This window comes from Nannospalax galili, unplaced genomic scaffold, assembly GCF_000622305.1.
Source record: "Nannospalax galili isolate Female #2095 unplaced genomic scaffold, S.galili_v1.0 scaffold335, whole genome shotgun sequence".
NCBI lineage: Eukaryota > Metazoa > Chordata > Mammalia > Rodentia > Spalacidae > Nannospalax > Nannospalax galili.
This window is the reverse complement of record NW_008337842.1, coordinates 2822516-2839212: the sequence shown is the minus strand read 5'-3', so window position 1 is coordinate 2839212 and position 16697 is coordinate 2822516. Positions and strand designations below refer to the sequence as shown.

General features: G+C 45.9%; 2 protein-coding genes and 1 pseudogene across 5 annotated transcripts in view; 1 reads left to right on the top strand and 2 right to left on the bottom strand.

Moving 5' to 3' along the window:
• The window catches only part of Sik2 (salt inducible kinase 2), a 120181-nt gene extending 114493 nt beyond the window's left edge, over positions 1-5688 (top strand). For both annotated transcript variants that reach the window (XM_029563406.1, XM_008832802.3), the window contains one exon: positions 988-5688. In XM_029563406.1, coding sequence (XP_029419266.1) covers positions 988-1012 — 25 coding nt within the window. In that variant the 3' untranslated portion in view covers positions 1013-5688. The remainder of the gene's footprint in view (positions 1-987) is intronic.
• The window catches only part of Ppp2r1b (protein phosphatase 2 scaffold subunit Abeta), a 37589-nt gene continuing 24365 nt past the window's right edge, over positions 3474-16697 (bottom strand). For 2 of the 3 annotated variants that reach the window (XM_008832801.2, XM_029563407.1), the window contains one exon: positions 14241-16435. In XM_008832801.2, coding sequence (XP_008831023.1) covers positions 16419-16435 — 17 coding nt within the window. In that variant the 3' untranslated portion in view covers positions 14241-16418. Of the gene's footprint in view, positions 3540-12667; positions 12790-14240; positions 16436-16697 lie in introns of those variants that run through there. The other variant, XM_017798078.2, reaches the window with a different exon arrangement.
• Positions 7713-7806, bottom strand: LOC115070316 (annotated as a pseudogene).

Below are 16697 nucleotides of genomic sequence, written 5' to 3'. Positions count from 1 at the left end.
ATATATGGCCATTCCAAGGCAATACATTTCACCAAAGCCAAACAGATCAAGAATACATAATGAAATTTGCACAGGAAACAGGAAAGTTATGCTTTGTCACTGAATCATAACTTCTTAGCTGTTGATACAGGTTGTCCCCAAGGCTTACTGCAAAGTAACAGAGCGTGAGCTGTGTTTCAGAGGCCACTAAATAACAGCTCCTGAACCTGCAGTTGTCTGTCTGGGAGCAAGTGATAATGCCTTTTCAAAAGTGCCCCTGGATGACTAAGTGTTAGATGTGCTCAGGGCTCCAAAGATGTTACCTGTAGACCCACAGGAGACCCATCACAGTGGAGGCTGGGAGCAAGAAACCAGAAAGCACTAGCTCTAGGCTGAGAAGCCAGGCTTTTCTACGCAGTCTCCAGTGGAGACTTCAGGCTGGAGCAGTCTCCAAAAACCTCCTGTCTCTTCTACACTGTAGTGATTCCTTTGACTCTCCGCTATATGTTGTTAGTAGCGTACAGAGCTTTGTATATTTGGACAGTCTCATATAGGGCTTAGATATTTTAAGGACACACACAAAATTTCATGCCCGGTGTGAAGTGGTAGTGCTGTGCCTTCCCCCCACTCCATCATACTTTCTTTTCTGTAGAAACCAAGTTGTCCATTGATGTCCATGCTAAATCCAAAGTTGCTTCAGTTTATTTTCCACCATGTGGGAATCAGCATTCTTACTTGTCTTAGCGTTTTGACATGTATGAAATGTCCCAGTATTACAGCAATACTTAAAGAACCACAGATGTGTTAACCATTAAGCAGATAATCCGCCAGACACATTATAGTACTGGAAAAGCTTATTACAATTCACTCATCAAAGTAAATGAAAAGAGATGCTACAGCTAGTTAACTAGATACCTAGAAGTAATGAATAATGTGTCATTTGGACAGTAACATCCAGGTGTTACAAACTCAGTATTATTTATAAAAACTATAATTTCTATTCTTTAGAGTGGCTTGTCCTATCAGCAGATGAATGCGCTAAGCACAAAGCGTCTTCCTTAAAGCACAAGAAGAGAGCTGCTACACTGATGCTGCATCTAGAAACACCTATAAGTTGCCTTTCCTCTCTGTAGTAAGTGTCCAGGCAGGCGAGGGAAGACTAGGCATGGGAAGTCTACAGAGAGCCATCCTGGTCCCCAGCCCAGCCCCTGCCAATGTTGGTGACTCAAGCAGTCCTCATGGCTGGCCAAAGACTGTCTAGTTGTTGGGCTTCCCACTGGTGCCAGGCTCCTTTGCACACGCACTCTGCTTGGAGTTTGGCTGTGGGTGTCAGTAGGAAAGGGTAGCAGGAGGCACTGTCATTTTTGTGATTTAGTAACAGTGAAATCCAGGAAAGATAAATTTTGTTGCTTTTATTGATTCTTTATTCCTCCTCATACTTAAGATTGATGATTTTGTGAGATGAACATAATTTCATTTGAGAGATCATTTCATTAAGATCTCTAATCTGTTTTAAAGCTTTGCAAAATAAGCCAGTTATAAAACGGGGCTTGATTTGTTTAGCCTGGAGGAGGATGTTTTCCCAAAATAAACTGCAGAAGCACTGTAATATTGATGAAATGCCTTCCACATTGAAAATGGGGGCCGCTCATTTCAGGACTGCAGGAATGGCACCGCTACAGATTGGCATAAACTCCTGCCCCCCAACAGGGCCATGAGCTGCTTAGCCCAGGAGACCTAGGAGCTATGGCAGGACAGTTAGGCGACAGATGAGGGGCTGCGGAGAGGCTGTCAGAAGGTTAAAGGCTGCCGAGAGAAGCCAAGAAGCACCCAGCAGCGGCCAGGCCTGCTAGGCACTGACACAGAGCGGAGGTGAGGACAGTCTCCTGGCGAAGAGCATGATCCGTCCTGCCTGCTGGAATCCCTGTCGTAAGCTCCCATTTGCTCATCTCACCCATTTCAAGCAGAAATCACTAAGCTCCATGACCACCTGTATTTCCTGAGCTGAAGCTGGTGAGAGATGAGCTGTGGTGGTCAGCCCGTCTGATTACCTGTGTTGCTGTCCCCTAACTAGTGACCCATGGAAGCTTCCGAGCCATTTTCTCCTCACAAATACTAAAGTAACACTAAGAAGGCTTAGACCCACTCTTGATGAGGGGCAACTCTGAAATACTGACATACTTGCCTGTCTCTGGTCAGCAGTGTGTACACTACTGTATAGTAACCCTTAGCTTTTGTTGTCTTGTAAACCAGGCTCCTCCTAAGAGACTGGTAAGACAAACGTAAGGTAAAAATTTCATTCGGCAAAAAGTGCAATATGTGTGGTACATTTTTGTTTTTTGTTTAATGGTCTTTTGTTAATCCACGGGTGTCACTCTCTGCTTTGGAGGAAATGCACTAGTTCTGCAATTTCCAGTTGGGCAAGTGTGTCTCTAGTATTTACATGCAACTGACATGCTGGTCCCTGTAAGGCAAATAGAGGGTGTTAATGCAACAGGAAGATGATGGGTTGGGAGGGTCCCACTCCGATACTCCGAGGGAGCTACCTGACCAGTCCTAGCCCCTCACCCTGCCCTGCCTTGGCCTGCCTCAGCTGCCCTCCTGCTACCTTGGGAACAAAGAAGGGGATGGTTCTCTATGTCCACAACCCTCCAGAATCTACCAAATGGGAAATAGTGGGGGCCCAGGAAAACAAGAGTTGGGATTGATGTGAGATGTGAGAGTTGATCCGAGCAAAGCCTTTCCTTGCAACCTAGGAAAAAGAAAGCTAGGGTCCCTCTCTCCTAATAAGAGCTCACAAAGTTTTACCCTGTCCTGGTATCAGGGAGTGGACTTCCATCAACTTTGGCTTCTTATGCTCCCTCCTAGCATCAATAATGGAGTTACTACATTGTTAACAGGGGTGGGAAGGCCAGCCAATGGAGCAACGTCCCCCGCCCTGCCTACCACTCCAACACCTAGGGCGCTCAGCAGCAGAGATTCATCACAGGCCTGACCTCTCCCACCCGTGCTCCAGGAGTCATTATATCTAAGGCAGGAATACTAGGAAAGCCCTTGCCCAAATGTTAGGACTGGGAAGAAAGGTGTGTTCTCAGCTGGGGAGTAACAGGTGATCTAGAAACTGCAGGAACGTGAAACATAGCAGCCTCCAGTGCCAGCTGATCAAGGACTCCAGGTGAGCTGACAGCACAGGACAGGGACCCAGTGAGCTCTTCTCCCTCTGCAGGGTACTCCAGCCTCTATGCAAACCCACCTTTTCAGTGTATTGTTATCAGAGCTTCTCTGCTCCAGATTATACTTTACAACCCATATTAACAGTTAATTAAACTCCCTGCTTGTTTAAAGAAAACTCATACTCCAGATAACTTTTTCACATTCCTCCTTTAGAGATAATACGTAGTGTCATTTGACAACACTGGTCCCAGTGGGCAGTTGCAGAGTTCCTGTGCCAGGGCTGACCTTTGCTGCGTTTGTACCCCTAAGCTGGGCTGCCTCTACTGCCTCCTTGGAAGCCACCCAAGCCACTCAGTCTCTCTGTGCCTAGACATCAAAGGTAAAAACTGGAGAACAGGTAGTAAGTTGGAGTCATTGCTTAGGCAACGATCTATCATTTTGTTGCTTCTGGAAATTTTTTACAGAACTTATCTTCAGTATGATTGTGGGAGAAAAGAGCAGTATTATCTGCTGATTTCTAAGTTTAGCAACAGCAAAAAAAAAAAACTTTGAAAAACATATAGCAGGTCTTCCCTGTCCCACAGCCCAGGGAAGTGAGAGACTCCAGAGCTTTTTCCACCAGTCTTGGTTGCAGAATGGACTGAGACAGTGGCCCTTTGATGCCCCTTTTGGCCCAGAAGCCTCTGATCTTCCAATACCCTCTCACAGACTTGTTTCCCCATTTTCACCTAGTTACACAGCCTACCTGATTCCAGAAGACTCCCAGCCATCCTGATTGCACCACTATCTCATGTCCACGTCATATGTGGGCAGATTTCAACACATTTGGCAGACCTGGGCATATGACTACATGGATTGACAAACAGATAGCGTAGCGATACTGCTCGGGAGTTTAACCAGTGATGGTTCTGATGGTTCCTGCCCACTTGGCTTGCCTGTCATAAAAGAGTAGCTTCTATTTCTACAGCAGCTTACCAAGCACTTTCACAAGTAATCTTTTGTAATCCTTACACTAATTCTGTAAAATTATTTGGGGGAGATACTGTCCTTATTTTTCTCAGCTGAAGAAAGCAAAGCTCTTGGAAGTATACATGACTTAGCTGAGATCACAGAGCTCATGAGTGGAGGTGACAGGACAAACACTTTGGTTGACTGGCTCCTGGCTTTGGTTCTGTTGGAGCCTTGTCCCTCACCACAAGCACCACCTCCCCGTCATCTTCAATCTTCAGCAGCCATCTCTTTTCATAATCAAAACAGCTGTATAAACAAAGCCCTGTAGCTGTGCCCTCCGCTTGACAGCTGCCTGGATTTAGGGCAGAAGTGCCCTTCGGGTGATAACTGAAGCTATCCAGGTAGTCCTTCATTGGACAAGGAGGGGGAGAGACAAATGCCACAGATTAGCCATCTTAGTATCCAGTGAACTGCAGTTTAGGCTTCGTCAAAGATGTTTACTTGCACAGTGATTTTCCTCTACAAGTATATGATAGAGGGACACACCCCTCCTTCATTGCCAAAGGGCCAAAGGGGCCCACCACTTAGTCAGCAGATTCAACTCCAGAGACAACAGTTGCCCAAAGAATCACAACCCAACCTTTATCCTAAAGGGAGGGATTGTATAACATTTCTTTACAATTAAGTCCTGTCAAGTAAGAAGACTTATTAGATAACTTTAAAGATTAAAAAAGTAGCAACATGAATACTTTTGTTTTTAAAAAGCCAAAATGAACAAGTAGGGGTAGCTTTAAAAATGGAAGCACAAGCCGGGTATGGTGGCACAGGCCTTTAATCCCAGCACTAGAGAGGCAGAGGCAGGGAGACCTCTGTGAGTTCAAGGCCAGCCTGGTGTAGCAAGTGCCAGGCCAGCTGGAGCTACAGAAAAACCCTGTCTCAAAAAGACCAAAAAAAAAAAAAAAAAATACAATGTGACTCCAGATGGAGTAATGCTACATTAGTAAATGCAAGTAACCAGACCTTGCCGCTGGCTGTGATACCTGTCTATTCAGGGTTTGCCAGGTCAAGAGGATTCAAATGGTGATCCCTTCCTACTACCCACAGCAATAGAACTCTGCCTCTACCAAAATCTCTGAAGGGAAAAGCAGCAGAGAGAAGGGGGTTGGCTTATCTAATTTAAGGAAGAAGAGTGGTAAGGATATTTGCACTTTGTAGGAGAGGCAAGATTATCTGCTTATTGTGGAAGGGAGAGGAGTGGCCTTGCTGGATTCAGTTTGGTCTGTGAGTTTTGATAAGCTTACCTAATTGTAGTTATTTTTCCTGTGTGCTTTTTAATTACTAAGAAAAAACTCGTGACTTCAATAACTTTGGTATTTTGAGTACAAATCATAATAGCTCCAGTGTGAAGAAAAAAAAAAGTGTAACCTGTCACTCAATGTTAGAAAATCACCTAAAATGCAGTTTAATAAATGATCTTTGTACCAAATGGTAATTTAAATGGGGTAATTTTCTGAAAGGAAAATGTACTGTTTTTATGTTTCCAACCCTCTTGAATTAAAATAAAAACAACTTGTTTTCTAAAAAGCCTAGTGATATATCAGGCTACTGAGATGGTAGGTGGGGCTCTGCCTCATCAGGCCTTGGGTGGAAAGTGGCTGTGCTCTGAGTCTGGTGTTCATTTCAAGCTACAGGAGAGGGCAGTGGATAATATGTTCTCATTGACGTCAGCAGGGTAAATAATACCTTGCTCTCAATCGCCTGAGTACACGTTAGCTGCTACAGATCGCTGACGGAAACACTGCTAACCGCAGCCTGCACACAGACGGGGCCCCACTGGGCCTGATTAATAATGTTCCTTGATGTTAGTCTCAGGACAAAGCCTATCGTCACAGGTAGTGTGGGCAAGGACCTCTGTCACAGGAAGAGCAACGAAGGCAAGCACAGAGTGCTCTTGTTCAGCTCCTCCAGGTAATCTGTAGGACCAGGGATAAGCCTGGGAAGGGGGGTGCTCCGAGCTGCCAGGAAAGGGGGCAAAGAACTCACTGCTCCTTAGTTACTTAGTCACAATCAATCTCAATCTCGCTCGCTCTCTCTCTCTCTCTCCCTCCCCTTCCATCCCTCTCTCTTACCTCCCTCCCTCCCTCTCCCGCTCCCCCTCCCCACCCCAACTGGGATAAGCATTCTTTAAGCTCCAACCCTGTGCCCTTAGGGTACCAGAGAATCCCTTTGCCAAGTTGCTTTCATATGTTCTGGACTTGTGGGGCCAGACCCCAAGTGAAAGGGCAGATTAAATCCTGCTTTCTGGCAGTGAGCGCAGCTGAGATTTGGTTTCCATCACTTAAGCCATTCCCCTGAGCCCACGTTAGAGAACTGTAACAGTTCCTGAGCAGGCTAGCCTGGTGGCTATGGGGTGCTCACAAGAGGTTGCAGCTGCTTGGGGCAGGGGTAGAGGCAGAGTCCTCACTGCACATTTGCACTGTGCAGTATCACGCACAGGCGCTTGTCCTGCCTTCAAACAGCTCTTCCCCTTGGAAGAGAACTCAGTACCACTGTTTCTTTTTTTAATTTAGTAACTTTTTTAAGCTTTCCCCTCTCCCACTTAATTTCTCTTTCATTGTAATGCTGCCAAAACCAACTCGAGTGTCCCAGTGTACAGACAACTATAGCAAGGGGCTTGCCTGAAGACACTTGACCAGCTAGGAAGCCGCTCAGGCCTCCATCCCTCCATCACAGGACAGCCTTCACTTCCATGGCAAGCACCTGGGGTTTGCACACATGCCAAGCATGAAGACCCTGTGAAGAGCAGAGAAAGAATAGGCCATAGAGGCCAGAGCAAGCCCTGTGGCCTCTGCCTGGCTGGGCTCAAAGACACAACAGACCAGCACTCATCACATTTCCAAAATCTCCAGTAATCCTATGTGGCCAGGTATAAACAAGCCCAAGGTTTTGTTCTTGGGGGCTGCACTTTTCCTTTCTTCCCCCACTACTTAAATTGAGGAAATCTGTCCTTTGACATGCAGAGAAATCTTTGAACTCATCACCAAAATACACCACCTACATAGATGCTCACTGGGCCATTCGGTTTCCAGGGAGGGGTTGGTTCCTGAATCCAGAGGCTCACCCTGGGCCACGGGGAAAGACCCTTTATCTCTACCCCCTTCAAAGTAAAGTTCTTAACAGTGACACTCCCTGCTGAAGGGGTTCTAATACCTCCAACTGGATCCCGAAAGGAGGGGCCCCCAGCTCAGCCTGCAGCCCAAGAACAGTTCTTGGAAGTGAGTCCGGGCTATTTATGCTATTTTTTTTTATCTTAGTATGATTATCTTTAAACACCCGTTATCTCTACCCCCTTCAAAGTAAAGTTCTTAACAGTGACACTCCCTGCTGAAGGGGTTCTAATACCTCCAACTGGATCCCGAAAGGAGGAGCCCCCAGCTCAGCCTGCAGCCCAAGAACAGTTCTTGGAAGTGAGTCCGGGCTATTTATGCTATTTTTTTTATCTTAGTATGATTATCTTTAAACTTTTGGTGTATGAAATGATGGGTTTTTGACATCTTCACAGATACATATCCTGTACTTTGCCCACTACCTCCTTGTTCCCTCTTCCCAAAAGTATGGGATGTCATGAATTTGCATGTCATCCTTCCATAGGGGCCATGCTAATCTTCTATCCCAGTTTCAGCATGCATGCAGACAAAGCAAGCCCTGCACTAAGTCTTGAGTGCTATGTGGCTGCACAAGATATCTTGCACTCAGACTACTCTACCTTGGGTTCACTGAAGCATAACTCTATCCTTTCTTTGGCTTCAGCCAGGAATTTCAAATGCTGAGCAGCTCTTGAATGGTAAAATACTGTGCACAGATGGTTTGGGGCAGTGTCCAGTAGGAGATAGATAGATGTGGGTCTTGACCAAACCAGAGTGGTTGGACCTCACTCCAGACATGGCACTAATCATCTCTGGCACACTAGCCTCTATCCAGGGACAAAGCTTGGACCACAAATTACTGCCGAACCTGAAGTCAAGCAGAGTGGGGAGTCTGCTGTGTTCTGAGGAGTCTGCCTGCTGCAGTGTCCCAACCTTGCACCAATTCCTCTGCACCTGCAGTTGCAGATGCCCATAGTGAGCACTGCTCCCTCCCTTTTTATGTGTATAAACGGGGCTTTCCTAAGAATGACTAACTCTGCTGGCCTGAATTGGCAAAGCGCCCAAAGGGAGGAGGGACACTGTGCATAGCAGCGGACTTCCCCTGGAGCCAAGTGCCCCCCAACCCCCGCCCCAAGCTGGCTGGGCAGAAAGTTCAGAAAATTCAAGTCCAGAGAAAGCTCAGAGAAAAATTAGGCATTTAAAGCATCCAACCTCTGAAGGGAGAACTGAGTCATTCTCCATCCTCAGATCGGCTTTGAAAGCTTCTGACTCACTTTTCCTACTCCTCATTCTCTAAAGATGGAATAATGAAGCCTGAGATGCCCAAGGGAGGGCCTGACTAAGAACTCCGACCCCAAGTTACCTGCTGCATTGATGATGGGATGGGATACCACTGAACTAAGAAAATGACAAAACCTTTCATCGAAGCACACCATGCAAGGGACCCAGTTCATAGTCTTGCCTGCATCTAGGCTTAGACCCACTGGAACTACTTTAGGTCACTACAGAAACCCAAAAAGTTTAGTCAGTAAAGTATCAAACGGCAGGCTGGCAGGCAAAGTTGGAAGGGTCCTAGGGATGAAGGGCAAGCACAGAGCAAAGCTGGGAATACCAGTCCCACCCGAGGAGTAGCCAAGTCTGGGTAGCACTCCAGACCAGTGCTAAAGACAGTCCAGGGGGCAGCAAAGAATCCCTGACCAAGTCCTCAGTCCCTGAGTTTGCCCCCAGGCCTGCCACTAATCTGTGCAAATCACCATAAAGCATCCTTGTCTCCAACTCTGCTGGGAACACAGCCTGACTCCTTGCTGCCCTAAACCTGAAAACATCAAGTCTCGATCAGCAATACTTGACAGCCTGTCACAGTATCAATTCTGTCTTGCTTTAGCTTTTGACTGACCCAGTACTATGGTAGAAAATGGCTGTTTGGTTGCCTGTGAAGTCTCTGCTCACTGATTTATGGATGGATACCTATTCGGACCACTTCCCACAGGTTAATCAACTTTTCCCCAAGACTGCAGAATTTTTGGAATTGAGCTTTAGGCAGCACACAAGATCATCCCTAAGAATCTGTGATGGTTCATCTTCCTTATCAACTTGACTGGATTTGGATCACAACCTCTGGTTGTATCTGTAAGGGAGTTTCCAGAAAGGTCTGTGAAGGGAAGACTCACCCTAAATGTGGGTGACCATCCCACAACTCATCCCGGACTGAATAAAAAAAAAAAAATGGGGAGGTAGCCAGTGGAGTAGCATCTGATCTGACTGCACATGTGATGAGTGACCTCAGGTCTTACTACCATGCCTTACCCACCGTGGACCATCCCCCCCGCAAGCTGTGAGTCACAGTGGGCCCCTTCCTTAAGTTGCTTTTGTCTGGTATTTTGTCATAGTAACAAGGCAATAGTGTAATGTCCCATCTGGAAGACCTGGGGGAATACTCCTGTGCAGAGGCAGCTCCTCAGTTGTCAAATCCCCCAAAGAAGGTGCAGACAGGAGACCCAAGTCTAAGGAGTGCTCCAGCTGGCCTGTAACCAGCCTACCTACTTCTGTCTTACCAGTGTCCTTTGGGATCCAATTCCCTTAGCTGGAGGGCCCTAAGCATGGACCCAAAAGCATCTCTGGGCATTGGTGTGTGATGGTCCTGACTGGATTTGGGCTTCGGGGAGTGTAGTCTTTCTGGGTTCAAGAGCTAATCCTCTAGCCAAGAAGTTGTGCTCTTGAATGCCTATCCTTCAGATAGCCACAGCTGGGCTCCCCAGAATTACCTCTTAACACCCTAAGGTGGCACCTATGCCCCTCAGTCAGAGATCAGCTGGTTGCCTGAGCAGAACAGCCCCAACTCAGGCTAGCCACAACTACCTAGGTCCCCAGCAAGTGCTGGCTGAGATCCCAGAGAAGAGCCAAATGCCAAAAGGCAAGACCAGAGACCCCAGGAGCCCAGAAACTCTATGTAGGAGAAACTGGGGGGAAAATACCAAACAGTGGTAGAAGCAGGGGCAGGAGGAGCAAGGGGTGAGGAAGGTGAGGTCTTAGCTAAGAGAGCAGGGCCTGGGCTCTGAGTGTCTCTAAGGGACAGAGTGTCCAGACAGAAGAAAAGGAAGAGGACAGATTCTGTAACACAGTGTCTACAATCATTATTTATGGCTGTTTCACTTGATTTGAGTCTCCAAACCTGCGCCCAGCATGGAGACTGAATGTCCCTCACAGCTGCTCCTTCCTGCAATAACAAGACTGACATCACTGTTGTCAGGGAAATAGTGTTTTGATTAAAATCATGTGACAGCTACTGCATGATTCAGTAAACAAATCCACTGTTAACCCTGGCCTGACAAGCTCACCAGCAACTCTGTGGTCAGAGCAACCTCCACCCAGGAAGGAGTGGCTGAGCTGACTTGGGGATAATGGAAAGAGAAGTGGCCCAGGCTGTTCCCCGGCATGTCCTATTCGGGGGAACATGTCATCAAACACACAGAAGGCTGTGCAGATATCAAGAGCCCATCTCCATGGCACTGAGGCAGCATCCACCTTCACCAGGAGGAGCCAGCTCTCACCCCCTGGCTTGCTATCTTGGACCAAGCAGCAAGCCCAGCCTTGAGATGGGTGACTCTTAGGGCCTTGAGACTGGCCAAGAATGTTTCAGTTCCCAGGGTTCTAACATGCAGAGTCACTCTCCCCATGATGACAGATTAGTGAGCTGGCCAGGCACCATAGACAGAAAGGGGTTAAGAACAACTTCTGGTTTGCAATTGGATGACTTCCTGGATCACTCACTTGGCTGCAGGCCCCTAACACGCAAGGCTCTGCCTGGCAACAGTCAATTCCCTTTCCATCTCACCCTCAGGTCATTTTCTTTAAGTGAAATAAATGCGGGGAGGGCTCCCCCGAGTCACCAAGCAGGGGTTTTGTGGGTTAAATGAACCACAGCCTCAAAGAGCTACCACAGCTGGCCTTTAGGAGAAGGTTCCCTACCATCTGGAGAAGGTAACACCTATGCCAAGGTAGTTGAGAATTAAATGAGGTTTGGTCAGGTGCTTGACAAGCTACTGCAGTGACCGGGGCTGGAGGAATGGCAGCTAATGCTTTCCGGAGCTGATGCACCTTCCTGAGAGATGAGTGAGTCAGCTGTGGCAGGGCCAGGTCCTAGTGGGCAGGGCTCAGCTCAGGTACACATCATGAGTTGAACAGCATGGCCAGATGGCCGCGAATGTGTAGGAAGACATGACTCCTTTTATCCCTTAAGAAGTTTATGGTTGGGGCTGGAGAGATGGCTCCACAGTTGGGAGCACTGGCTGCTCTTGCAGAGATCCCGGGTTCAAATCCCAGCACCCACATGGCAGCTAACAATCATCTTTAACTCCAGTTCCAGGGGATCCAACGTCTTCTTCTGACCTCCGCGGCATTGCACGATACAGGCACACTTACATACATGCAAGCAATACACTCAAACACGTAAAAATTTTTTTAAGTTTGTGGTTGAGGCTTTAAAAAGAAGTCACAATTGTTCTCACTACTGTAGCCTGTTTCTTCCCTATGTGAAGTCCAACCACGTGGACAAAGGGATACGGAGGGCTGGCACCTCAGGCATCCGTCAGGCTTAGGGCTGCAGAGGCTACAGCACTTTCTTTTACCCACCATGCAGCAGGCAGAACACCCAGGGCTGCCCGAACCGTAAGCACCTGGGCAGCTCAGGCAAGGGACAGCAGTGCACAGGGACACATAAAGCCACGGGGATTTAAAAGGCAAACTTTGTTAAAAGAGGTTTTACACAGATTCACTGGGGTGAATGTGAGAACTCCAAATCCTTCCCAACTAATGTCGGCCTGACATTCCGATGAGGAAGCCCAGGCCCACTGCTCTCTTTCCCTGAATGCATCTGTAAGTCACACAAATCACCCTTCTACCCAATGGCCCTGAGATCACTGCTGGAGCCAAGGTGACTGCTGAACTGGAACCTGTGCGCTGTCTCCACAGTGGTAGGTAGTAAATTGGGCTTGTAAAACATTTGGAGAAATGTGAAAGAAATGGGCTCTCACATTGAGTGGAAATTACTCCCTCGGTGGAACTGGGGCAAATGACTCTCTAGCCTCTAAGGAGAGTGGAACAATGCAAAGCTGCAAGCAGCTGTTTGCCAGTCCACCCTTTGGTCATGTGGGTCTTGTCTCAGACTGGGGGGCTCAGAAGACCTCAAAACTGAGGAGAGATCTGGACAGCAAGTCCCCCACTCCACAAAGGAAGTAAAACAGCAAGACTCAAGCATATACTCTCCTAACCCTTCAGGCCATCTGTCTTGCCAAGACAGTGTGGTAGGTATGGCCTCTGCCCACTGTTGTATGGCTCCCTGAACAGTGGCAGGCTACACTGGCTGTCCTCAGTACACAAAGGACAGGACTCCGGCCCCAAGTTTCAGGGGCACTTACCTTCCCAGTGTCCTCTCCAGGCCCTCGGGGTATCAGGAAGAGATTCTTGTCAGCCCCAGGGATTCTGGGCTCTTCCCTGTCCTTCACAAGAACATCTAGCTTCCTCAGCCTTTGTGCCACCACTGGAGACATAGACCACAATGCTGTGACCGTCCTTAACCAGGGCACATCCCTCCCAAGCCCACCTTTGCTTCCCCAGCCAGGATGGCCTCAGTTGACTTGGCACTATGATGGGAAGCCAGCAGCTTACAAGGCTCTGGGCAGCTGTGCAGTAAAAGCTAGCACACACTGGATACTTACTTAACATGCCTTTTGCTCAGGAGTCACCCCATTGGGCCTTGGGGTACTAGCTGACGATTCCCCTTGGTTATGGGTAGTCTACAGAGCTCTGAACAAACCAAAAAGACCTGGCTCCTTTCAGAACTGATAGTATCAGTTTAAGACAACTCTGGAGAAAATTTACTTGGTTTTTCTTCCCAGTAATTAAACTCTCTTCATCCTCCCAAAGATTTCCATCTCAACTGAACATTACATAATTTCCTGGAAACAGCAGACCCACGGAGGCAAACAAGTAATAGTGAAGCTATTCTAGGTATAGAAGAGGACTGGAGATTCGTGAGGGAACAGGAGAGAAGGAACTAGATGGAGAGGGAACACTAATGAATCAAACTAAGTATTCACTTCACCTGTTAAACCAAGAACACTCAGCAGCAGGGCCATCTCCACACCCTGGTATCTGGGCTTTACAGCAGGAATGCCGACAGACACCAGAGGGATGAAAGCAAAAGGCAGAGGAAAGGACAAGCACCCAGCCTGTTTGGTTGCCCTACTTTGCCCTGCCGTCTCCAGTGGGATGGAAGCTATGAAAACCCCAGGCTTTCAGCTCAGCCACACACAGTGGTTAATAAACACTGAGCAAGAAAGCCTTGACACGGTACAACCACATCAGGAATGACATGCCTGCTTCCCTGGAGGTTTATGCACGTGTCCTAGATGCCTGGACAAGACAGCTCAAAGGTCAAGATGCTGCCTCTGTTGAATCAGGACAAGTCATCCAGTAAAGACACCCCCCCACCCAGGCCCTACATCACAGAAGCCAAGCTGTGGTATTTCTGTGAACTGAACGTTGCCCCTTTTTATTTCCTCAAGGCTTCATTAAAAATCACACATTAATCTGTTTATCCTTATGAAACGAGATGCATCTTCAGGTTCATATCTCCCTAGTAGCAGTTAAGAGACACAAGATCTGATCTTTTAAGTTCATCATGTGTAAACCCCAAACAATCTGTAGAAAAACACTCAAGCGAATTCCATTATTGATAGCATAGATTGAGTTTTTTGGTTCAGTTTCCTAGCAGGCTGAACAACTGATAGAAACTGCCTCGATGTAACACAGCAGCAATGTATAATCAAGGGAACTAGATAACTCCAAAAGCAACTATTGTTCAAGCTGGGGACTGGCCACAGGCCACAGGCTTTTGCTTCCTAAGAACAGAAAAATCTGTCAACTGGAGGACGAGTCTGATGACTTTAAAGACTTCATTCCAACATATCAGAAGACAGACTTTAGAAATCCACTCAGTGAACACATTTTTATTAAGCGCCGACTGTATACACCAGACATTGATGTAGGCAATGGTGATACAACACAAAACAGACAAAACCTGCCTCACAGAGCTCCTAGAGCTCATCCAGGGAAAACTAGTATGTGGAGAAAATAGCCAAGTTATAAGCCAAATGGCAATTCCTATGCAGTGAAAAAAGAATTTCACATTATTTATGTCAGGGAGAAATAATGGAGTTTCTAAATGAAGTTTCTAAGGGTCACCCAAGAAACAGGCCTGCTGTGCTCTGTGACCCATATTTGAGAAAGCAAGGGTCTACACTCTCTTCCCTTCGACAGTCTTTGACAGAGCGGCTTAAGGAGTGTGGGGACAAGGGCATTTTAGAAGTTTATCCCAAAATGAATATGGTGTGACATTTTTAACCAAAGGTAAAGCATAGTCAAAATGAAGACAATAATCTCTCAAATATGAAATTCAATAAAGAGAAATATGACCTGCAGGTAACACAAAAAACAAGCACAAAACTAAAATTCGCATGTTTACAGCATAATAGTTTAAGACACGGAAATGAGAATATTATTGTTTAGGGAACTATTTAATCCTTGGCCCTGAACTCATAAAATGGAAACTTACAAGATAATCCAGCGCTTTCAAATATAAGCAGACAATCTGATTTAAATTTTCTGTTCTGTTTTTCTAAGGTAAGATAAACTTAAAAGCATTTACTCAAACTTGGTTTTATATAACTGTTAAATGAACAAAGTTCTTTAAGTATCTTTGGGCCTTCACAAAACAGAACAGGGCTTGTTAGATTCAAAAGAGGTTATGAATGAAATCAAAAATTCAGAACCCAAAACGGAAACAGCAAACTACATGGTGAGGTGCACCATGAAAAAAATAAACTGCAGTAAACCTCACTAACTAATCCACTGGTGACGAGGAAAATCTGTTAGACAAAATATATACATTTGTAAGAAAAATATTTAAAGCTTCTATGAAATACAAATATATATAAAGGATAAGCATGCAGAATTCATCTGAAAAAAACCTCTTGGAGACCCTCATGGATAGGACTGAATGGGGTGATTGGTAATCCGCAGGCCCACTGAGACATGGGCGCTTTCTAAGACAGCTTCAAGGCTGTTTCAGTGTCAGCCAGCCTTCTGTATCTATTATTAATTTGCTTCAGCAAACCCTTTACCTTAACCTATTACCTTAAACTTTAGGACAAATTAATGAGGTTTTGCTACAAAAGTAGAAAAAATATTTCAAGATTCCAGCTTCACCCATACCAAAAAAAAAAAGGAAACTTCACTTGAGAGAACTACTGCACAACGTGGAAAAGCAAAATGCTAACATTGCTGAAAGCACAGGCAGAGTGGGAAACACAAAATTTTACAATGAAACAACAGAACTACAACTTAGTAGGAGGCATAAAGTCTCTCCTAAGAGAAGTTTTGAAGGCAGTCACTGCTGAGCCATTGAAACTGCTGAAATTATTAGGTTTCAATATCACACAGCAGCAGCAAGATATATCCACTTCAGGGTTCTGCATGACATGATTACAGTTAAAACTGAGCAAATAAAAACCAAAACCACTGCATTAACCCTGAGCTTCACCATTCTTCTTTCATGTGAGACACAGATACAGACCATCATAATCCAGGAAGATGTGGCTTTCACTACAGTCAAATCTCAGTATCATCTCCCAAATACAAAATTATAAAATAAGTTATTCTAAAGCATTTACATTTAACTTTGGAATGATGGGAGAGGCACAGATAAGTGTAAACAATCAGAGAATCACTCCACTCCATGTCGGGGTCCAAATCCATCCAGGCTTTGCGAGAATATTAGTAGCTGGGTCTGATTCCAAAGGGAGGAGGACAGATGCCTAGATGGTGCTGGACAAAGCACTGGGAGACACTCAAGAGACGACTGCAGAGGTAGGAGGAGGAACTGTCATTAAGAATGGCTTTAAAGCTCCCCCAACAGAGATAAACTATAAATCAGTCTCATTTCATGTTCAGAAAGAACCAAGTCACTGAAATTTGATTTCTTCTAAGTTGTTGCCATTTGCTTGGATGAGATCTTGAAGGTTTCCATTTTTCTCCACCCAGTTTAAGAAACATTGACTAGAAATCTGTGTTAAGAATTTAATAAAGGCTTTTCCCTCCTGTTCCTCTTTATGCCAAGGCAAGAACTGGAAAATTCCAAACAAAATCAGGTTAGTGGTACATAAAGTCCATGAATGATCACTCTATGTGAACATTTAGCATGTGATAAGCATGTGGCGAAGATCTTCTCACGATAGCCCTTTTTTTTAGACAGCCTATACAGTTTCTTTATTTAGTCAGGCTAACTAGAAGCTAAACTTTAAAGACTAATTAAAGTCCAAGGTAAAACTGTTCTTGACAGTAAGAATCATAATCTTACACATGGAACTAAGAAAATGGCCTGCTCAC